General features: G+C 47.2%; 1 protein-coding gene across 1 annotated transcript in view; it reads left to right on the top strand.

Annotated features, from left to right (window-relative positions):
- The window catches only part of RCC2 (regulator of chromosome condensation 2), a 39148-nt gene extending 15130 nt beyond the window's left edge, over positions 1-24018 (top strand). The window contains exons 5-14 of the mRNA XM_074934125.1: positions 5177-5320; positions 6091-6222; positions 8108-8196; positions 9885-9999; positions 12230-12396; positions 14614-14794; positions 15069-15174; positions 17526-17598; positions 19411-19488; positions 20566-24018. Of these exons, the coding sequence (XP_074790226.1) occupies positions 5177-5320; positions 6091-6222; positions 8108-8196; positions 9885-9999; positions 12230-12396; positions 14614-14794; positions 15069-15174; positions 17526-17598; positions 19411-19488; positions 20566-20670 (1190 nt within the window). The 3' untranslated portion in view covers positions 20671-24018. The remainder of the gene's footprint in view (positions 1-5176; positions 5321-6090; positions 6223-8107; positions 8197-9884; positions 10000-12229; positions 12397-14613; positions 14795-15068; positions 15175-17525; positions 17599-19410; positions 19489-20565) is intronic.

Below are 24018 nucleotides of genomic sequence, written 5' to 3'. Positions count from 1 at the left end.
TTCTCTTTAAAGGCTGACTTGTGGAATTGGGCTCTCAGTATCCTGTGAGAATGAAGGACAAAGACACCTTCTCCACTGACCTTGAGAACTCATAGCCTGTCTGTTATCAGGAGATTGCCTCCTTGTCTGTACTCACAGTGAGCTCTTTGTTTGGTCTCTCACTTAAAGGCAAACTGCACCTATTGTGCTCAGCTCAGTAGTCTAGATGTTCAAAGGAAAAAGCATTTCTTGCTCTGGAAAATTAGGAAATGTGTGGATTTTTTAAAATCTGTAATTAGTTAGCATTTCTGAACCTTGGACTGAAGACCGCCATCAGAGGAGGGTGGTGCAGTGTTTAGAGCACTAGCCTAGGACTTGAGAGACCTGGGTTTGAGTCTCCGCCGTGCCACAGACTTCCTGTGACACCTTAGGCAAGTCACTTAATCTCTCCGGGCCTCAGTTCTGTGTCTGTACAATGGGGATAAAAGCTCTGCCCTTCCTCATGTGAGGGATGGGGTTGTGAGGATAAATGCGTTAAAGATTGAGATGCACTCAGATACTGTGATAACAGGGGCCATAAAGTGCCCCAGAATAGCTAGATCCTGCTGATGTTCAGTGATGCTGACGGCGTGGAGAGCCCTGTGGGTTAGACCTTCCAATAATGGCTTGCCAAACCGTCAGAACTCTGCTATTCAAACAAACGACTGATTTTTCAGACTGCTAAATGAACATCAAAATGGGTTTATAGTCTTTGGAGTGTGGGGATCTGCAAAGCAAAGGTCACATGACGGCACCTTTCAGCAAGGTGGCTGCCTCCAGTAGGCTCAAACATGACAATTGTTGCTAATCATTTATAATATTAATAATACCTCGCTTTTATCTAGCATGTCTCATCTATGTACCTCAAAGTCCTTTACAAAGGAGATCGGGATCATTATCCCCATTTTACAGATGGGGAAACTGAGGCACAGAGAGCGGGGGAGGGGAAGTGACCTGCCCAAGGCCACCCAGCAAGTCAATGGAAGAGTCAGGAATAAGACCTGGGTTCTCCTGAGTCCCAGTCCAGCACTCTGTCCGCAGTGTAACTTTTCTTGCCATTGATTCCTGGTAACAAGTGATTCTTACCTTGTGGAGTCAGACGGTTGGACTGAGTAAAATCAGCGTAACTTTCTGTTGTTGTTGTTGTTTATCTCCATGGTAGTGCCTAGTGGATCCAACCAAGATCACAGCCCAGTTTTGCTATGTGCTGTACAGACACCTAGTATGAGACATCTCTGCCATGAAGAGCGTACAGTCTAAATGCAGGAGTCAGACGAAGGATGGAAAGGGAAATGGGGCAGAGGGAGGTGAAGCAACTCTTGCCCAAAGACACGCAGCACATCAGCGGCAGAGCTGACAATGGAACCCAGATCTCCTTAGGTCCTAGTCTAATGCTTCTCCATCTAGACCATGCTACCTTGATTCTAAATCTTTTGTTATCATTTTGACTATTGTACTGTCTCTAGAGCCTCCGAGCTGAGACCGGTGGAGATGTTCAAAGTCAGTTAGGGCAGGGTTTCTCCACCCGTGGGTCGGGACCCAAAATCAGGTCTCCAGAATGTTTCCCAGGGTCGCTTGGCAGCTCCTTTGGCCCCTGTCCCATGAGGGTGGCTGGGCTCGCCTCCCTGCTCCAGGCAGTGCAGCCCCTGGGGTCCAAGTGCCACTTGGGTTTGGCCCAGCCGTCATGATGATGGAATCTGGGTAGGCCAAATTTGAGTGAGTGGCACTGCAACCCCATGAGCCAGGTCACCAAGGGGGCCAAACCTGAGCAGCGCTACAACCCCAGAGGTTGCAACACCCGGAGCAGAGAGCCAAGTCCAGCCAGCCCCACAGCACAGGAGCCACCACTATGGGGTGAGTGCCGGGCAGGATCTGACAAAAACCACCCCGGGGCCTTCCCCCCCACCCCCCCAAGACTATTTACTCAGTTGCGACAGGCCATAACCATTTACAAATGGGTCCTGAGCTCAGAAAGGTTGAGAACCACTAAGTTAGGCGATTTAGGCATGCAGCTCCCACCAAGTTTAACGGGAGTTGTGTAGTTAAATGCACTAGTTGGCTTTGTAAATTTCGAGGGCAGCAATGAACAGACATCCTCCATCCCAGTTAGTCAGAACAGTTAGTGCAATTCAGTAGACACTGACAGATGTAAGCCATACCAGAGGGAATTAAAAACCACAGTTAAACTGCATTCCAGAGTTGTTAGCAGATACACCCTTTTTAAATGGTGTAAAATAGACCAGTCCTGCTTGATTTCTGTCATCCGAGATAAGCATGTACAAACCACTCCTGTTGTTTCTCTTCTCCACGTTTGGAACCCACTGGCCATTGCTGCATATGTCTAGTTTCACTACCCCCGTGGTAAACGGCATCTTGAAATAGAGATGATTCCTCAAATAATTAAAATGGGGGGAAGTGCTTACCTCAGTAATCTGTCAGTCATTCAGCTTCTTTGCGTTAATCCAGTCCGCTCTGAGTCCTCTGCCTCCAAAGTGCTCTGTTCAGTGGCATATCCTCTAGTGCTAGTGTGGTCCCTTACAGTATCCCACCACTTATTCTTGTCGGCCTCTTTCTTTTTTCCTTCAATCTTGATCTGTGGGACTCTCATAGCTACATGTTATTAGGAATTCACTTTACCTGTCCAAACCATCTGAGCCTTCATTCCCTCATTTTTTTCACTGTTACTTTGAGCATGTCTCTACCATGCATGTTCCTCCCGTGGTCTTTCTTGCTTACACCATTTATCCATCTTAACTTCTTGTGGAACAGATTGTTTGCTCATGTTTCTTCTGTTGCGTAACACTGAGTATTTGGTATTTGTGAAACACCATTTGATTTTTAACAGCTCCTGAATGTTGTCAGTATATAGCTATATGTATCAGCCAGGCATTTAAAACTGGATGGACCACCGTTTTTTAGACTTTCCCTTTAATCTTACTGGTATCTTCCTGTCACATACGACACCACTTCTCTCTCTCTCCATGTGAGCTGGGTTTTATTATCCTACTTCTAATTTTGTCCTCCGTTTCCCCATTTTCCCAGAATCTGGATCCCAGATACTTGAAACTTTGTATTTTTGGTATTGTCTGCCCATCTGGTTTCAAGGATAATTCTTCAGTGTTCATATTACTGAAATTACACATCATATATTCTGTTTTTCCTCTGTTAATTTTGAGCCAATGTCTCTCCAGCACATCTCTGTATTCATCAATATCCTCTTCTATGCAGTGAAGAGAAAGATAGTTTCGAATATCCTCTGCAAATAACATGTACCAAGGTGCCTCTTTCTGTGCTCTTTCTGAGAGTATCCAGGGCAAGTATAGACAGCATCCTCATCATTCAACGTTTGTAGCTAAAACAGACAGACATAATAATTACAGGTTTCAGAGTAGCAGCCGTGTTAGTCTGTATCTGCAAGGAGAACAGGAGTACTTGTGGCACCTTAGAGACCAACAAATTTATTTGAGCATCAGCTTTCATGGGCTACCGCCCACTTCATCGGATGCATAGAATGGAACATATAGTAAGGAGATAGATATATAGATACAGAGAACATGAAAAGGTGGAGTAAGAGGCTAATTAATTAAGATGAGCTATTATCAGGAGGAGAAAAAAACTTTTGTAGTGATAATCAAGATGGCGCATTTAGACAGTTGACAAGAAGGTGTGAGGATACTTAACATGGGGAAATAGATTCAATATGGGTAATGATCCAGCCACTCCCAGTCTCTATTCAAACCCAAGTTCATGGTATCTAGTTTGCATATTAATTCAAGCTCAGCAGTTTCTCGCTGGAGTCTGTTTTTGAAGCTTTTCTGTTGCAAAATTGCCACAATTAATAATAATAATAATTAATAATTGGTAGCTGCCATTATTGCCAACTGCCAGTCTCTAACAAACTCCTCTGTGGTATTCTCAGTCACATTTCACACACAGACTGCAGAGTTTGTGACTAGGAAGCCCAACAAAAAAATGCAAGTTCTGCAGTGCTTTGCACACTTATAATGCTTTCAACTAATGAATTACGCCTCATAATACCCCTGTGATGTGGTGGAGGTGTTTTTTAAAAAAATAAAATAAAATACAATGACACAGCATTTAAAAGTCCATGAAATTGTTTAGAGCCCAAGATATGAGCTTATTGTAAATCTAAATAATACAGTGTCGTAACTACAGTGCTTTGTGGTGGTAGATCATTGGCAAAGAAGGGCTAAAGGCATAAAGGAAGATGGATAGAACAAACAAGATCTAATATGCATAGAGTGGAGTGTATCCATCAGAACTCAGTTTGTAGGTATTGCACTTCATCAGTCAGAGGCTCTCATTCCTGGTGCTGAATGCCTCAGCTAACATTGAAGTCAGTGGGTGCTTGATACGTTGCAGGATTTAACCCTTTGTTCTTTATGTGTAAAATTGGACAATCTGTAGGTACGCAGCTGGGTGCCGTGAAGCTAAACTCACTGATGTTTGCAAAGCACTTTGAGATCCTTGGATAGAGATGCTGTATTACAGCCCCGTTATACTTATGGGGAGAATTAAGACATGAAAGATCAAGTGACTCCTGAAGTCATTTGTCATTCACTGTTTTCAAGCCTCATTGTGTGGTATGGTCAAAGCCACCTAAGTAGGATGCGGGTAATTGCAACAGTGATTTTAATTGGCTCACTGAGGTCCCCCATTCTTTCTCTAGCTCTGTCGCTTTGTCAGGGTGCCTGTAATTGCTGGGGTTGCTTTGTTGGGTGGTTTTTGGTGTAATTACCCTCTCAATAGAAATCAGCGGCGTTAATGACTCTGAAAGGTCACAAATCTCCTGCGGTCCTTTCCCTCTTCCTGTCTCATGTTGACAACCAAGACTATCCTGTAGCATGACAGAACACTGAGGTGAACGTAAGATGTCAGTGGTCAACCGGAAGCTATTTTGGATTTCTGCAATAGCAAGTACATAAAATATAACCATGAATCAGCTGAATGAGGTGAGCTGCAGGAACTACACAGCATAACCCTAAATTTTGGATAAACTCTGGGACAAAACTGAATCCACAAACCTGTTCCTATTTAAGTGGGTTTTCTTGTGGACAGTGACTTGTTAAGAGATGATTTTAGTGCACTTGCTGTTGACTTCATGTTAAGACTTGTCTGTATTCCGCTTTCTCTACAGTGGCTTACCGTAACCTGGGCCAGAACTTGTGGGGGCCTCACAGGTATGGGTGTCTCTCAGGGATTCAGGTACGGACTGTGGTTTCTGGACCATGTGCAGCTCATAGTCTGCTCATCACCACAGAGGGGAAGCTCTGGAGCTGGGGTGAGTAGTATGCAAAGAGAGTGTGTATCAGTAACCCTTAGATCATGAATCAAGTAAAGATATTGCTGGCATAGAGGAAGGCAGTGGTCTGTGCACGGCTCCTAAGATTATCAGCTGCCTGTATCGGAAGTGCTGAAAACGTGGCTCATTCAGAACTAGTTCCTGAAACAGCCTGGCTTCTGCCCTAGTTTTGAAGGGATATGTGGAACTAATTTGTACATTCCCCTAAACTCTTCTGTTAAGTGTTTGAGTCAAATAATCTAGCCTCTTCTCCCAGCTTCCACCAAGCGCACCAAACTTGCCTGGTGTGTCCGAAGAGCTGCCCTTGAAACAGAGTTCAGTGGGGCGGATTAGATCTTTGACAGTTAGTGGGTGACTTGCCCCTTGCTGTATATTGTGAATCCCGAGGAGACTAGTTCGGATGCACTAGAACGGCAGTTCTCCACCTTTTCCATATCATGTCTCCCACGCTTCAACTGGCAAAGCTTCAAGGCAGCCATAAGGAAAGGAAGTATGGTCACGCCCCTTTGAGACCTGTTGCTATCCCCAGGTTAGGAACTCGTACAATAGGCAAGCTCTGCTTGGGAAGGATGGAGGATTAGATAAAGTTCAAAGGGTTGTTTCTCCTAGTGTGAGGCCTGGTCACACTGAGAAGGGGTACAATGCAATGAGCAGGAAGAGGGATTGGAGTCTGTAGTATGTTCTTCCTCTTTAAAATTAAAGGTCATCACCTGCTCATGCGTGTTGTTTGTGTGCACACTTCTCTCTAGGTCGTAACGAGAAAGGGCAGCTGGGGCATGGAGATACCAAGCGTGTGGAGGCTCCAAAACTCATTGAAGTTCTCAGCAACGAGGTGATCGCGTCAGCAGCTTGTGGACGGAACCACACGCTCGCTCTGACGGGTACGGGAGGCTGCTAGGAAAGAGGAATTGGGCTTGGGCTATCAGTCTCCTTACAGGACCCTACAGAATACTGGGGCATACAGGGAACTGGTGCATCAAATACTGATCCTCAGGAAATGCACCTGGGAATGAGAGAGAGAGCGCCTCGGGATCAAAAGACTTAAGGGTGAAATCCCAGTCCCATTGAAACAACACATGCATTACCTTCAGTGGGGCCAGGATAGCACCTTAAGATTCCATCTCCCATTGCCACCTAGCCCTAGGTTATCAGAAGCGGATAGGGTCTTGGAAGCAGTACATTCAGCCCCTGGTGGGTAGCGGACGCCTTGGCTTGTGAAGGGATGCAAAGGGAGTCCTTGGCCGAGAGCTGTGCTGCAGGGTCTTGTGGTCAAAGGGATCCTAAAGAATATGAAGGCTATTGAAAATGGTCTCAGTCTTACTCCACTTCTGCAACTTCTGTCACTGGGCATGAAAGGAAAAGATACTTGAGGTTTGTCTGCGTGGCGCCGCAGTCTGGACTACGGGGGTGTGAATTGTAGAGGGCTCTAAATGCCCATGGTAGACCCTGCTGGCACAATGATACCTAGTGCGTATTAATGTTTCAAGTGGGACTACATTAGTGCCTTTTAATTCACGCCAGCGGTGTCTACACGGGGCAATTAGAGTGACCGATATGAGCGTGCTCTACGTTTCATACCACAGTGAAATGTAAACAAGCCCTTTGTCTTGCTATTTAGAGCGTAAGGCATGGCCGCCTGTGCATGGCCCCTCCTGCAGATGACTATCTCGATAGCAGTGCTATAAAATGGTGATTATGCCGCCTTGTTGCTAATTTCTCTTACTGTGATACATTCCTTCTCTGGGCTGGGCTGTACTACAAAGTTACATCTGCTTAAGTACATTGCTCAAGGCTGAGAAAAGTTTCATGCCCTGTGTCATGTAATGAAGCCAACTTTAGCCCCGGTGTAGATGCCGCTAGGTCGATAGTTCTTCCGTCAGCCTAGCTACTGCCGCGGAGAGGTGGATTTGCTGCAGTGACCGAACAGCCCCTTACGTCGCTGTTGTCAGTGTCTACGTGCTACAGTGACTCAGCCGCACTGCTGAAGCCTTTCTAGTGGAGACCTAAGATTCTGGATGGCTTAAAGCTTATCTATGTGGGGGCCTGGCCTTCACTTAAAAGTTAGGCTGACATAGGTACGTAGATCAGGGCTGTGAAAAATCCATCCCTGTGTACAGAATTTGGTGACCTGATCCGCACAGTAGATGTAGCTGTGTTGATGGAAGAATGCTTCTGTGGATGTAGCTGCTGTTGTTCAGGGAGGTTGTGTCTACACTGATGGGAGGAAAACCCCAGTGTGGCAGCGTAGGCAGAGTCTACACTATAGGGTTAGGCCAGCATATCTATGGCCACAAAGCTATGCCAGTATAGTTCCCACATACGTCTATGCTACAGAAGCACCCAGGAAAGTTAATCCAAATTAACTAAAGCTGTGAATTTAAAGTGGATTTGTTAAACTGCTGTGTGGATGCTCTTATTCAAAATTAAAGTGGCCTTAGAAGGGAATTAAGACAAACCAAATTAAGGCCATGTTAAACCCGTGTGGACACTCTTATTCGGAATTAATACGATTTAGCTAATCCACATTCAAAGTCACTAAAGGTGTGAATTTTAAATAACTTTCTTGAGTGTCCCCCCGTAGACAACCGTAATGTTTGTTATGGCACTTGGGGCAATATGCTTTAATTTAGCATGGTGCATTGGAATGACCATCTCCATTCTGTGTTAATGGTTTTCCAGCAACTCTGCATTAACATGGAGGTTTAAACTTCTCCCTTAACTGCCACCCCTCCTCCTTCCCCTGCATTTGTTTCCCTCTTGTTCCAGAGAGTGGCTCTGTGTTTGCATTTGGAGAGAACAAGATGGGACAGCTAGGTCTCGGCAATCAGACAGATGCAGTTCCGAGTCCCACTCAGGTACTTCTAACGCTCTTCTTTGGGTTTCCTCTCAGTCAACAGGTTCCTTAATTTCTCACGTCCTGGCTACCGCACTGGTGACCATTTTGGGGCCATATTGATCCTTAAAGCCAAATTGCTTGGACTTGGTTCCAATAGGAGGAGCGAAGGTCGGGGGAGACATGGAATCTTCATCCAGAACAAAAATTCTGCCTTATATTTTCTTCTGTTTGTTATTTACTGACTTGGAAAATAAATAGACAAAATACATGATGTGATGCTATTTGCTGGACCAGTGGAAAAGCCCTATCCAAACTGAAGATTATACAGTGTTACCTGAGTCAATTTAGACCTGATGTCAGATTGGTACTGGCTAACATGGCTTACCTGGCCAATGTGGATGGTCCAGACCATTTTAAAGCCATGCTCTAGATTAGCTCCCTATGTCGTCTAGAACATAAAATATAAAGCCAGAAGAGGCCAGTGTGATCATCTTGATCCTCCCGTAACTTTTAAACATGGTTTTAAAATGTTGTTTTCCCCTCAATGGCCAGGCAATCCAGTGTTCAAACAGCTCAGCTGCTAGATTGGTCCCTGGTGTGGCTAGGGACTCAGAGCATCCCATGTGAGTTTTTGGACCGCCATAAATTGAATTTTTGGTAGACAGGCTCTCAGATTTTCATATCACAAAGTCAAAGCAATGGTCAAATTGGTCGCACATGGAGGAGATTACCTGTTTCTTAGCCATTCCCATTCTTGTCTTGGAAAGCAAAATGGATCAGGGAGGAGAGCTTTCGCACCTCGGCTTGGAGATTAAACAGAGCCTGCTGCTGCCTTATAATCACTGGGATCCATTCTCTTATGGGTCTGGGCTGAAGACGTAAGAGCCAAAGGGTAGCAAAATATTGCCCCAGTGCATGAAGTAAGTGAAGAGAGCATCCAGCTGAGGGCAGAGTGGAAGTTTACCCGAGGAGCTGTCCTAAGAAACGCTTACAGTCTGTCTACACGGGAGCTGGCGGTGCAATTTCCAGCTCGAGTAGATATAACCTACTGTAACTCTGATGGAGCTGAAGTGCTAAAATACAAGTGTAGCCATCGTGGCACAAGCAGCGGGAGGGGCTAGCCTAGCCACCGGAGAATGTACCTAGGAGCTCAGATGGGATTGTACTCGAGGCGGCTTGCCTCTCCCACCAGCTGGCTGCACTTCTGTTTTTAAGATGCTGGCTTGATCAGCGCTAGCATGGGATGTCTCCTCAAGCCAGAACTTACACCCCCAACTCCAGGGTAGTCACACCCTCAGTTCCTGTTTTCTCCTTCTCCCTTCATATTTCTGTGGGTTACTTATCGAATTGACCATTTCCCAAACCCCCTTTTTCCTCTTCCCCAGTATCGGGACAGTTATTCAAATGACAGGCCAGGTTTCTTCAGTTAGGTTTGCACAATTTTGGGTGTAAATTGGTACACACTAAACATAGCCACTTGGTGTATGCAAACGTCCTGCTTCACTGTACATGCAAATACCTGATTTGCCTAGGTAAGTTGGGCCTGGTATTTGCATGTGTGTCAGAAAACAACTGTGTGCCCCTTGAAAGCCTAGCCATGTATTTGCTCTGTGAATCTGGCGGTGCTCACTGGCAGCCTAGAAGGGGCACTTGAGTCACTCTGTTTCATCTGTTTCCAAATGCTACTGTTGTCTGCTTCCTTTGTAGATAATGTACAACGGCCAACCTATTACCAAAATGGCCTGTGGGGCTGAATTCAGCATGATCATGGACTGCAAAGGAAACCTCTATTCCTTTGGGTGCCCTGAGTATGGACAGCTGGGTATGGTGGTTTATTTTTAAAGGACTATCTAGTTTTAATGACAGCTGACTTAAAATCCAGCCTGAGACAGCCACCAAGTTTTTTGTAGACTGGCATGTTGATATAATCTAAACAATAATGGGGGGGGCCAGGCACATCTTATCTCAGTCCCCTTCCAGAAGGGATGGTAGCCTTGTGTTTAAAGCCTACAATCTGGCTTCTCTTCTCTCTGCTCTGTTTGTATGACATTGGCCAATATGCTTCTCCTTTCTATGCCTCAGTTTCCCCAGGTGTACAATGAGTGCTTCTACGCTGCCTCACATGGGGGTGGTGAGGCTTAATTTGCCAATATTTGTAAAGTGCTTTGGAGAGCCCCTGATGGAAAGGGAGAGAGAAATGCAAGGCGGCGGTGTTACAACACAACGAAAGCCGTTGCCCCTGGAGTGTCTATAAACCCCCATCATTTGGATTGCTAGACTGTGCAGCCTGTCGTTTCTGTGGCGCTGACAATATGCCACTGTGCATCCAGGCAGCGTGTTAAATTATGCATGAGCTGTACTTTGTCTGGTTAATGTCTAGTAGCTGTGATCTACAGAGCAGGGGGTGTGCATGCTTTCCTGCAGTAGAGGCTTTGATGCAGCCATGGGGTGCATCTTCTTGGAGGGTGGTGAGGATTTCCTGAGCAGGCTTGAAGGGTCTGCAAGTATGTCTGCTCTGCAGGAAACGACGGGTGGCTGGCCCAGGTTAGCTGACTCTGGCTTCCGGTGCTATAAAATTGCAGTGTAGATGCTCAGGCTGGATCCCAGGCTCTGAGGCCCCAAGCAGGGTGGGGAAAGAGTCTCAGAGCTCAGGCTGCACCCTGAGCCTGAATGTCTACACTACAATGTTTAGCCCAGGAGTGGGCAAACTACAGCCTGGGGGCTGCATCCGGCTCTTCAGATGTTTTAATCCGGCCCTCGAGCTCCCACCAGGTAGCGGGGTCCTGGGCTTGCCCCACTCCGGCGCTCCAGCCAGGGAGCGGGGTCGGGCGCTTGCCCCGCTCTGTGCGTGCCGTGGCTCCATGCGGCTCCCGGAAGCAGCAGCATGTCCCCTCTCCGGCTCCTACACTAGGGGCAGCCAGGGGGCTCCACATGCTGCCTCTGCCCCAAGCGCCGCCCCCGCAGCTCCCATTGGCTGGGAACTGAGGCCAATGGGAGCTGCGGGGGCGGCGCCTGCAGACAGGGCAGCGCACAGAGCCGCCTGGCTGCACCTCCGCATAGGAGCCGGAGAGTGGACAAGCCGCTGCTTCCAGGAGCTGCTTGAGGAAACCGCCGCCCGGAGCCTGCATCCCTGACCACCTCCCGCACCCCAGCCCTGATCCCCCTCCCACCCTCCAAACCCCTCTATCCCAGCGCAGAGCACCGTCTTGCACCTCCAACCCCTCATATCCAGCCCCACCCCAGAGCCTGCAGCCCCCGCCGGAGCCCTCACCCCCTCCCACACCCCAACCCCCAATTTAATGTGCATTCATGGCCTGCCAAACAATTTCCATATCCAGGTGTGGCCCTCAGGCCAAAAAGTTTGCCCACCCCTGATTATGAAGTGAGCTGTAGCTCACGAAAGCTCATGCTCAAATAAACTGGTTAGTCTCTAAGGTGCCACAAGTACTCCTTTTCTTTTTTCTTTTTACGAATACAGACTAACACGGCTGTTACTCTGAAATCTGAGCCCAAGTCAGTTGACCTGGACTCTGAGACTTGGTGCTGTGGGTTTTTTATCGCAGTGTAGACATACCATGACGTGCTGGAGGTGCAGTTTCCTGACAAAATGGGAAATGGCATTAAATTGCCTGTAGGGGAAATCAGGTGGAAATCCTTTATAAATGGGAAAAGCTCCAGGAATAGCTGCAAGGAATTCCTCCTCCTTTCACCTTAATGAGAGGGGAAGCGCTTTTGGGAGCTCTGTTCTGTGTTTGTACTGTGCTTAGCGCAGTGGGGGCCCGGGTCATGACTAGGGCTCCTAGGTGCTACTGCAGTACATGTAATAATGGCTGTATGTAGTGAGAAGTATTCCATACCTCCCTTTTCAGAGGGAGTCAAAGGTTAGCAAAGAAACCGTTCCCCTGATGAGTGTAGTAACTTAGAGTGGTGCTCCTATCCCATGGGTCATGGGATGTCTCTTCAAGAGGGTTCCTGCTGAGTTACTGAGTGGTGTGGGCCAGGGTACCGGCCACGCAGAGTTCCTTTTCACATCTGTCTTTGCCCTACAACAGGACACAATTCCGATGGGAAGTTCATCGCCCGTGCTCAGAGGATAGAGTACGACTGTGAGCTGGTGCCCCGTCGCGTTGCCATCTTCATCGAAAAGACGAAAGATGGGCAGATCCTTCCTGTCCCTAACGTGGTCGTGCGAGATGTGGCCTGCGGTGCTAACCACACGGTAAGGCTGGGATTTCACCTGGCAGTCTGAAGCACTGTCCGCAGTAGTGCTCCTCAAAGAAACCGATTCCCTATCTAGCGTTGCTCAGTGTTCAGTCATTGGGATTCTGCTGGGATTTGACAGAAATTGATTTGATGAGTTCCCGCTCAATGCGCTGTACCTTCCACATGTGGTTAAATCACTCCCGGTGACTGGCAGTTACGTAGTCTCTAAAAATGACTTTCGTTCTTGCTGGATTCTCCTCCGAGGCGTTAAAGCCTTCGGTGCTTTCTCTTCACTTCTTTCCATGAGCTCTATCTAAGGGCATGCCGACACTCGGGCATGGGGTGTTATTCCAAGCTTGAAGAGGCCTACTCCTGATAGCTGGGATTGATTGCGCTGGGGCGTTAAACATAGGTAGTTGCAGCAGTGCGGACGGCAGGGCAGCTGGCTGCCCTGAGTACCATAGAGTCCTAGAATCTCAGGGCTGGAAGGGACCTCAGGAGGTCATCTAGTCCCACCCCCTGCTCAAAGCAGGACTAACCCCAATTAAATCATCCCAGCCAGGGCTTGGTCAAGCCTGACCTTAAAAATATCTAAGGAAGGAGATTCCACCACCTCCCTAGGTAACGCATTCCAGTGTTTCACCACCCTCCGAGTGTAAAAGTTTTTCTTAATATCCAACCTAAACCTCCCCCACTGCAACTTGAGACCATTACTCCTCGTTCTGTCATCTGCTCCCACTGAGAACAGTCTAGATCCATTCTCTTTGGAACCCCCTTTTAGGTAGTTGAAAGCAGCTATCAAATCCCCCCTCATTCTTCTCTTCCGCAGACTAAACAATCCCAGTTCCCTCAGCCTCTCCTCAAAAGTCATGTGTTCCAGTCCCCTAATCATTTTTGTTGCCCTCCGCTGGACGCTTTCCAATTTTTCCACATCCTTCTTGTAGTGTGGGGCCCAAAACGGGACACAGTACTCCAGTATGTGCCTGTGGTCTCTGATCGGCACATGCTCAGGGCTGCTGGCACATTCTTCAGCTACGCTCTGCATTCGGTGTGCTAGCTAGGAATCCCAAGTGCAGACCTACCCTAAAAGTATGTTCATTCCAGACTTAAGGCTGTAATCCTGTGACTGTGGACTATTTGCAAGGCTTTAGCCCATGGCACAAAGGTTTGATCACAACTTTGTCTTGGTGCATGTTGAAACTTCTCTAGGGATAGTTGGAGTCAGACACCTTTTCTTAGAATCGGTAATTCACACAGTGGAAGGATGGGAAATGTGCTAAATCTGCTGACGCTAATCTGTAATATAGGCCGTCGCTTGCACAAACCTTCTGTTTCTCCCTGCCCTGCTTAGGGTTTGAGTCCAATCTTGGCGTAATCAGATTATGATTTTTACTTTGCGTGGGAGGTGTCCTAATCCAATTTGAGTAGTTTGAATCCTTACCATTTAGTGGTTTGAAATGCGTAATCATAGATTAAAAATAATAAACCCCCTCCAAACCTGAAAATCCACTCTGTAATAGCTTGCTGAGAGACAGACGGACTTGTTAAGCAAATAACGGAGGAAAAGATACATGTGTACCCACAGGATGCCTGAAGTATAAATGTCTTTTGCAATTATTGTTGCTGAGACGTTTTATCTGACTGGAGCTGCCACACGACTTAACCCCTCTAGTACTGGAGGCCACATCTTGGGTGGCAGCTAAATTCTAATTGTTGTGTAAATGCACCAGGCAGAGCCCTGGGATTTTATGGCCCATTGTTGAGTAGCTCTGTATAGAGCAGCACAAAAGCTCTGAGCAGGAATCCTGGGGGAGGTGTCAGGGTCCTCAGCTTGTTTGTTCTTTTTCCAGTTTAATCAATATTGGAGTATGAAATTGGCGGAATTACCCAGCTGTCTAGACACCTAGCCCTTTTTGCTTCTGGCTTTATTACTCCAGGAGAGGAGTGAGAAGACATGTGACTTAACAACAATTAAGATAAGAGGGGAAGAATGGAATAGTTGGCAGAGAAAATAGTGGAATGTCCTTGTATTAAATGCATCATCTCAGTGGTTTTAGCCCCTGCAGTGTAGAATTCGCCATAGGTTATCTTTATGCCTCTGATAAGCTGCATTTGGTTGTCTGCCAAGATCTGTAGAGCAGAACCAATAATCCATTCTGCAAATAGCTGCATGGTGGGGAGACATCTTCCTGTGTCTAAACCCAACTGCATGTCACCATCTGTCCCTTTGCAGCTTGTTTTAGACTCCCAGAAGCGTGTGTTCTCCTGGGGCTTTGGTGGCTACGGCCGGCTGGGCCATGCTGAGCAGAAGGACGAGATGGTGCCACGGCTGGTCAAGCTCTTTGACTTCCCGGGCCGTGGGGCAGCTCAGATCTACGCTGGCTACACCTGCTCCTTTGCTGTCAGTGAAACAGGTCAGTTGCCCCGTCTTTCTTTGCAGATGGGCCTTGGCACAAAGCCATCATTCCGCACAAAGTCTGTCTTGTGAGAGCCATGCTCCAATAGACAGCCTTTGTCTCCATTCAGGGAGAGCTCACTTATGAATCTTCCCGGTATCTTTAAAACAAAACCTGGAGCGATTGACCAGCATGTGTTATAGCGTCCGTGCATGTGCGTTTCAAATGGATTTCTGTGTCCGAGAATATCTCGGAGTCTGATGTTGGTTGGTTTGTTTGCTCTGTTTTGCAGGTGGCCTGTTTTTCTGGGGAGCCACAAACACCTCCCGTGAGTCAACCATGTACCCCAAAGCTGTGCAGGACCTCTGTGGCTGGAAAATCCGCAGCTTGGCCTGTGGGTAAGTGACCGCTCCTGTCCCCAGAAATGAGGAGGTGGGAACCGTTACCCACAGCTTGCCTGAATGACATCATAGAAATAGTGCTGTTAGCTGGCAGATCCAAGGACAGAAGGGGCTGATAGTAGGAGCAGTGAATCTGGCCCCATGAAATGGCTCTTCCTGACTAGTTATATTTACAGACACAGAGATCTGATTCAATTATCCAGGGCTTGGGTCCAGCTCTGCTTGGTGGATCCAGGTAGTGGTGTTGAGTGAGTTTGTTTGCTTTTTGACCCTGTGGTAGGGGAAAACCTGCTGGATACATAGGGTGAGTATTCTTAATAGCAGTAGAGAAGGAAGGGAGGTCTGAGGCCTGGTTAAAGCAAGGGTGGAGGGAAATGGCCCACGATAAACGAATGTCTGGGTGCAACTATCTCCTCCTAGAAAAGGCTTGTTGCCTTGCCCTGTGCTGGGAGGGAGCTGACGTCTTTGTTTAGATTCATGAGGAAGGGTGGAGAACCCATCATGGGATGTCTGACCTTCCAGTTCCTGCTGTGGGGTTGGGACGATGGGTTTCGTGGGGGGTTGTATGGTTGCTGCAGTCAGTTGAGCGTGGGGGAGAAACTGTCAAATCTTTGAGAGACCAGGTGGGTGAGGTAATGTCTTTTATTGGGCCATCTTCTGTTGGTGAGAGAGACCAGCTTTGGAGCTACACAGAGCTTCTCTCCCAACAGAAGTTGGCTCTATAAAGATATGACCTCTCCCACCTGGTCTCTCTAATATCCTGGGACCAACAAGGCTCCAACACTGCATGCAGATCTTCAAATCAAGTGATCATTAAACAGGTTTTAGTCAGTGTATTCTTAAAATCTCATCCATTCTCCAGCACTGATTGTAGCACTCCTGTGTGTGTGTGTGGAAGAGGGGGTGCTGTTCAGTGTTTCTAGGTTGCTTAGAGGATGCTTCTGCTTGTATTAATGGGAGGTTTGTGAGCAGCATGAGCATTTGATTAGAGGTCCGTGAGAAATAGAATGATTCTATCTCCTCCTCACCTCTTTAAAACCCTCTTTCTCCAGGAATCCTTCCTCCTTGGTCTCCTATCCTCTTCACCCTCTCCCTTATCTGGCCTGTTGTCTCACGCCACACCTATCTTTGTCTTGTTTCTCTGTGACTGCAAGCTCTTCAGAGTGGGGAACATCGGGATCTGTTTGAAAAGTCCCCCTGTAAATATACTGTTACTAATTTTACTATGCTGCAATGAAGAAACCTAGCACGGGACCTCTAAGGGCCCTACAAACTTTGAGAGTAAATCTTTACATTGTGACTTAAAGATTTCTTTCCCCACTCTCTCGATCCAGGCATTCCCCTGCATGTTCTTCTGTTGCTAAAAAGCAAGCAACTTCTGATACGTGGATGTTCATTCAAATGAACATTGATCTCTGACTGCTGTTTGAGTGGGAGCATTGTATTAGTAGACATGGGAAGGGAATCTCTTTAAGACCTAATGTTTGTTCAACCTCTCCTTGATTTTCTGTTAAAGGTTTTTATCTTGAGTATGTTACAGGGCTTCTCTCAACGAATTTAGGCCACCAACTCTTGCTGGTGGCAGCTCTGACAAACCCGGCTCTCTATCCCTGCTTCCCGTGCCCTTCAGTGAGAGCCTGCCCCAGGGAAGGCGGGTCAGGAACTCACCTGCCACCTGCAGAGTCGCAGACTCCTCATGTCCCAGCCGGGTGGGAGCAGGGTAGCTGCCCAGGGGACTGTTCTTGGGACCGAATGCCATAGTTTCTTCCACTGACGAGCCACCTCCAGCGCTGTGCACACTGGCCCCATGCATCTCCAGAGGCACTGCCCAGAGCCTCCGAAGAGGCTGGGTGGTGCAGGGCGCTGATCCCCGCTGGCAGTGCCAGCACAAACGCCAAGGCGGTGCTTCTCGCTGCCCTTGGTAACCGCTATTCAGGAGCAATAGCTGGGCGGTGCAGGGAGGGGGCGCTGCTTTACCCCAATCTCTGCCAATGCTTGGGAGGCTGTCGTGGCCACACAAAAACTCCGCTGGTGGCCACGTTTGAGAAACGCTGCGTTCGGGAATGAATAGTTATGGGGCTCCATTTTGAGGCGGGCCTCTGACTTCAGTGGGGCTCCACAAAGATCCACCCACCCAAGCCAGTTGCAGCTGGATCAGGCCTTGCAGCACTTAAGAAAACAGCTGGACCAGAGTTCGCATCTGAGGAAGAAAGCATCCAAAAATACTTGGGGAAATTCTCTTCTGGTACCAAGCGGCCAGTTGGCATGGGAAACGAAAAAATGGGGCTGCCGGGGGGCGGGCGTGAAGGCAGATTGTGTAGCAGTAACAGCCTGTGTACCTGTTTCAGGAAGAGCAGTATTATAGTGGCTGCAGATGAGAGCACAATCAGCTGGGGCCCATCTCCGACCTTCGGTGAACTGGTAAGAAGGCAGCTGTGGACTTGCACAGAAACCCTAGCCAGGCTGGTCTGGTACCAGAGAAGATAAGATTGCAAGCAAAGAGATGGGGAGAAACAGCATTACAAGTGGACTGCTGTAATCCTGTGATCGCTAAATTAGTGGGGTGTTATATTTTTAAATGGTCACTGTCCTCCTTAATTTAGTTATTAAAGGGAAAAAATTTTTCCTGGAGCACATGTTGAAAAGTTAGCCTGGAAGATGCAATAATAGGTAATTTACACAGAGATGAAGTGCTACACAGAAACGTACCTTTCTGCTCATTCCTACACACACAACTACACCGAGTATTCTCCCAGAGAAAATTATCAAAATATTCCGAAGTGAATTTTTCTGGAAGCAGGGAGCTTGTGCAGGAGGGAAGGGGAGGAGAAGGATGCGTGGGTGCACTTAACTCATAAACCCAAGTGAGTTCTGTATCTCAGTGAGAACTGGCTTCCCAAATAGCTGGAAACACTCAGCGTTGCCTTGTGCCTAACAACCTCTAGAAGGCAATTGGCTTCACCCTATTGCACTTCTTGTGTCTAATTATCGAATGTTTTATCTCACCACTTGTTTGAGCCCGTGTAACAGCCCTTCTATCTCATTCCTTAAGAGCTATTTGAGGGCTGGGGTAGTGTGACATAACTATCTAATATGCACCATTTTCCCAGGGAAATCATAGTTTGACTACTTCCTCTATGCTGGGGTGGCCGAATTGCAGCTTGCGAGCCACATGCGGCTCTTTTACCATTAAAGTGCGGCTCCCGGAGCCCCCCCATTTTCACCTACCAGACTGGGAGCGGGGAAGCTCAGGACCTCTGCCTTGCAGCAGGGTGGTGCAGAAGGGGCTTCTGCCCAGTGGGGAGGGGGGTCTTGAGGCTTCAGCCCTGTGGGGCGCACCTGCCAGGGCTCGGGGCTTCAGCAGCAGCAGGAGCAGGGTTGAATGCCCAACTCCCGGCAGTGTGCCCCCGCTCTCAAACTTCTGAAGAGTGTTGTATGTGGCTCGGGGGGCCAGTAAATTTGGCCACCCCCGTGCTATACTTTTGTATGGTAACTTTATATCTGCCTTCTTGATTCGAATTCTCAGTGTCCCAAGTGACTGGGGTAGAGCTAGACTGCTTGTGGCTCTGGATTTCTCTGTGCGTGCATTGCAGTGGTTTCAAGATTTAGCCACCATATTGGCTTTTTTATTTCATACTGATTTAGATGTTCTGATCCTTTTTTTTTTTTTTTTTTTTTCCCCTTGACCTATCGATTAGCTGCCTTATCAAAGTCCCATTGCTCATCACATTTGACTGCTACTCTTAGAAGTTTGGAAAACGAAGTTTCTTTGGCCTGCCTACCCCTTTTCCAAATGAAGCTGAAAATAACATAATTCTGAGCTGTTGGTGAGGTGTCCTTTCCTCATGCCGCAGCATCAATACCCCCCACACATGCTGGCTTTGGGGATAACATTTTGTTTTCCTCTGCAGAAACCATTTTTGTAGGACCAACAAAAAACCCAAGGATTTTATAAAATACAAACTAGAAGCCAGAGCCTTTTTCCTCTTGGTCTTCAGGAAATTTTTTTTGTAATTGCTAGTTCTTCCTGTGTGTCTGCTGCCCTTGCAGGCAGTTAAACCTGCCTAGGAGAACTGCTGACCTCCGTACCTTTGGTTATTCCATGGGGCTACTCCAGAAGCCAGTGCAAACCAAGGGAATGGGCCAAATAACACAATCCAGCCTCTTGGACAATGGTTAGATTGTGGTTTACCCTCTGATCTTACAAGTCCCCTTCTGCATTTCTCTTCACAGGGCTATGGAGACCATAAACCCAAGTCCTCTACTGCAGCCCAAGAGGTGAAAACCCTAGATGGAATTTATCCAGAGCAGGTGAGAGCAGACACAGCAAATAAAAACATGAGCCGTTAGCATAGCAGACTGGATTACAGCCTGAGAGGCTCATTTCACATCTCATGCTTCTGAAAATCAGCGCCCTATTCATAATCCCGTTCCTCATAATGCTCTGCTTTGATGCTTCGAAGCATGGCAGTGAGATCCATGTTTAACCTCAGGATATTGGGTAACGGGATTGTCCTATGCACAATATACCAGCAACTGGAGGTGGAGAGAAGTGCAGGGGAGTCTGTTTTCCATAGGTAATGGAAAGGCGTCTGTGTATAGCTGCTCTCAGAGAGGACTGCACAAGTAGAAACCTGGCTCAAACAGATTGTTTCTGGGTTGGGTATGTGCCATGTGTATGCACAACAAGTGGGGAGGAGGGCTGTAAAATGGAGTAAAATCCCCGTAGGTGTAGAGTAGACGCTTGTTAATGTTCATTAATCCATTCATTTTAAATCCGCACAGAAATTGACCAGACTCCCTACTCCATCCCTTATGCGGATACCCAAGCAGGGAGATGGTGTCCATCATTCATGTCGCCATGGTGCCCATGATAGATGCAATGAATGTGGTGTGTCAGCAAACCTCTCACAAGGAGTTAGAGGAACGTAGGGATGGGGTGTAGTTTAAATCAAGACTGGATGCTGTTCTAAAAGATATGCCCTAGGGACTAGTCTGACCACCTTCCCCAAAATAGATGATCACAATGGTGCCTTCAGGCTTTGGAATCTAGCAATTGTGTGCTTTGCAAGTCCTTGCACATTGTTCCTCCAAAGGTGAGTTATAAGAAACCACTGATCATAAAAAGACTTGTGGTTTCCCTGGCTCTTACATAGCAATTGTCATCAGTAGAACTCCGTGTGCCTTACAGTCTGATCAGTATCACTACCTCCATTTTATACCTGGGGAAACTGAGGCACTGTCACACAGCAGAGCCGGGACTAGAACCCAGTCTCCTGAATCGCAGGCCAGTGCTGTACCCACTAGACTTCCCAACTCGGCAGTTCATTAGCAATGGAAATCCAGTATAATCTTTAGGGTGGCAAATGCTTTGTTCTGTCTACCCAGGTGGCGATGGGCTACGCCCATTCTTTGGTGATAGCCAGGGACGAAAGCGAAGTGGAGAAAGAGAAACTAAAGAAGCTGCCTGAATATAACCCCCGCACCCTCTGATAAGGCCAGGGCCCCGCGCCCCCCTGCCATGGCAGCTGTCATTTCCAATGTGCACTGGGACCGAAAGAGATTGCAGACCGGCATTGAGACCTGACCGAAGCTTTTTGTTAGCCTTTCCGAGGTTCAATTTTATAAGCGATTCACAGTTTTAACTACCTGTTACTGTATCATTTCCAAAGTGTTCAGTTCTTTTAAACGTTTGACATTTGCTCCTGGCTCACGAGTTCCTATTCCGATGAAAATGGCAGGACCTTTTGGCATATAAACCCCACATACTTTGGTGAGCAGTGGAACAGCTGCTGACGCATAAGAAGGGCCACATGGCGCTTGTTGCCTTGAATTGAGGAGAGTCCCAGTTGCCACTAAGAGCTTGGGGGAAGATTTGGAGAGGCACAAATGGCCGTAAGCACCCAATTCCCATTGCCTTTCAATGGAAGTTAAACCCCTAATAGCCCTGTGTGCCTTTGAAAATCTACCCTGAGTGTCTATGGGGCCATCTCTTTGGTGAACTGAGGCAGTCAACTGCTGAGATCTCTCTCCAGAATCAAATTTACATTTTCATCTCTCTAGTTTGAATGTGCTGGTCTCTGTTCTGTGTGAGGAGCGTCTGACATAAGCCCCAAGGAGCGGGTATCCAGCTGTGTAACCCCTTGGTAGATTAAGCTGCGGGACTCTGGCTGCCACCTATTTCATGGCTGTTTCATAAGCGTTGACCTTTTTGTGCGATTTAAATTGTTTCCATTCAGATTAAAAACCTCCATCAAGACAAAATCTAGGTCAACGCATTCATATAGCACCTGGTGCCTTGGTAGATGGGTACCCCAAAATCTGACACACCTTGGGGCTCATTTTTCAGCAGAGCACTCACAGCTCCAGTTGAAAACAGGATCGGCAGGTGCTCAGCCACGCTGAAAAATGAAGCCCTAGGTATGTCAAGTCAGGCATCAAAACCTGTGGTCACTTATGAAAAGGCTGTCACGAGTGGTGCTCCTGAGTGCTGATTGTAAATGAAGTTGATTCGAAGTGAGGTTGATTCCAAGGGTAATTGCGTTTTGTGTGAGGTTCTCATAGCAATTTGCCTCGCTGATGTTTTCTTTGAGAGTCTGAAGTCTTCAGAGATGGGGCCTAAATAAAAACCCAGGATTCAAACACTGCTGAATTTGTTGGGGATGGGAGGGTTAGATCAGAACTTTGCAGCCCAGGCCTCTCCCTTTGGTCGGTGAGACATGAACCTTGATCAAGTAAGTCTTATTTGCCTGCTTAATACGTACTATACATAAGGAGGCCCACTGCAGTCAGTGGGCTGCTCTGAGTGCATAGCTGAGCGTGTATGTAAGTCTTTGGAGGATCAGGGCCTCCGACAGTAGGGGGGTTAGAATTAGTCAGAAAACAACCCCTCAACGCTGAAATTTCAATAAACATCTTTTTCCCTAAAAATTTGCAGTTTTTTTTACCAGCTCTCTGCAGGCATTCGTTAGGGGATCCTTTGTCTTCCTCCCCTTGGAAATTACTGCCTCCTGCTGACCCATGAACCCTGTCTATACAGTCACATCCAATTCCTCCAAACTGGGTGTTGGAGCAGGTGCTGGGCCAGACTCTGCTGGTGAAAATGGACAGCAGTTCCACCAGCAGGGACTTGGCCCTCGATTTGACTCTTGAGCAGCTGTTGAACCAAATTGGTTTTGCTGGCGGAGAGATGCAAAGAGCTCCCAGCCCTGGACGGTCTGGAGGTTTATTATTTTTCGATTACGATCAGATACCCACCAAAAGTTTCTTCCATTCCAATACTCTGCACTGTCCTGGAGAAACAAAGGTGCCTTTTAACAGAGTGCTCTGCTCTGTCTCCACACAAATGTGAGCATGGCTTTTCCTTTCTCGTTACCCTAGCAAGCTGCACTGATCTCTAGAGGCAATGTTTGCTAGCATCCTGGTACACTGCAGTTCTGCAAAAAACTTTGTTTATTGTGTTTAAAGTAAAAAATTCCTTGAACGTGGAAAGCAGCTGGGTGGAGAAGTTCTTCAATTGAGTCTTTGCTTTGCTAGTTTAATAACGTTAGTCAGCCTTTCCCATTTACAGTATTGAGTAAATCCAGTGGCCTCAATCTTAACTGTCTTCCCCCCCTCCTCCAGCCAGGTATGTAGGGCCCATTTGAAAGCCCGATAAATTTAATAGGAGTTTTTTCTATTGAGTTCTGTGATTCCATAGACTTTGGATCAGGTGGATTTCCAGAAAAGTGGGATTTCCCTTGCGATGTCAGACCACAGCAGTAGCCAGCTGCAGTGTCTGCACCTGGTTAATTCTGCATGGAGCAGCATTGAGTGTTTAACGAAACTGAACTGAACTCCTGTTCAGCCAGGTGCCTACATGTACAGTTGTTATAAACCACCTTCAAGCAGTGCGGCCGCGATTTTTCCAAAATATCTGACTAATTTTCAGTGCCTGTGTTTATGGGAGGCTAATTTAGTCACCTGGAATTTCTTTTGCTTTGTTTTTTCTCCCCAGATGCACTAGGCACCCAGAGCTCCCATTTGAAATCAATTGTTGTCATAGGCACTTAGTGCTTCTGACAATGGGCCCCCAAGTGTCTTAAATGGAACACTGTAAATTAGTCAGCCTGAAAGTAAGAGAGATTTGTCCTGAGAATTGAAATCCAGGCCAGAGGTTGTGCTACAATCAAACTCACCTGAGCCTTTTCACCCACATCACCAAAACCTTTTCACCGAGCTACAGTTGCGGCCTGTGTGTCTCTTCTCGGTGTAATGCCAAACTCCCGAACAAAAATCTCCTCTCAGACTGTGTCCTTGGCTCACTTACTAGCCCACTAACAGATGCAGGACATGAGCGGACAGAGGTTTGACTTGCCCGTGACCGGTTCCCAAGATATTGGTCTGCAGCACTGGAAATCTCAACTCTTACGGACCCTTTCTGGGGTTGGGAGTTTGCATGCCAGAGGCCAGGTGCCGACTCTCCGTCTGACCTAGGAATAAGCTGTTTCAGCTATTTAAAAAAAAAAAAAAATTAAAGTAACCTTCACCCAAAAATTATTCAAACCAAAAGGGGCTGAACCTCCCAAGGCAGACAGAGTCCTGCCTGTGGTAGTTAGAAATTAAACATTATTCACGTTCCTCATTAACTTCTCCCCCAGCTGCCTTCTTCGTGCTCTTACCTTGGGAGAGTGAAGGAGAGTTGGAGAAAAAGGATCTTGGAGCAGTTTTTGGTTTAGACGAAATGAAAGGTTCCTGGGTTAGTGCTGTAATTGTATTTTCATGGGGTTTTTTTATATTTCTTGGAGTAAATGTTTAAATAAACAACATCATTGTGTACACCCTTTGGTTTACAGGCCTCTG

The sequence above is a fragment of the Natator depressus genome, chromosome 18 (genome assembly GCF_965152275.1).
Source record: "Natator depressus isolate rNatDep1 chromosome 18, rNatDep2.hap1, whole genome shotgun sequence".
Taxonomy (NCBI): domain Eukaryota; kingdom Metazoa; phylum Chordata; order Testudines; family Cheloniidae; genus Natator; species Natator depressus.
This window is presented reverse-complemented; position numbering and strand designations above follow the sequence as displayed.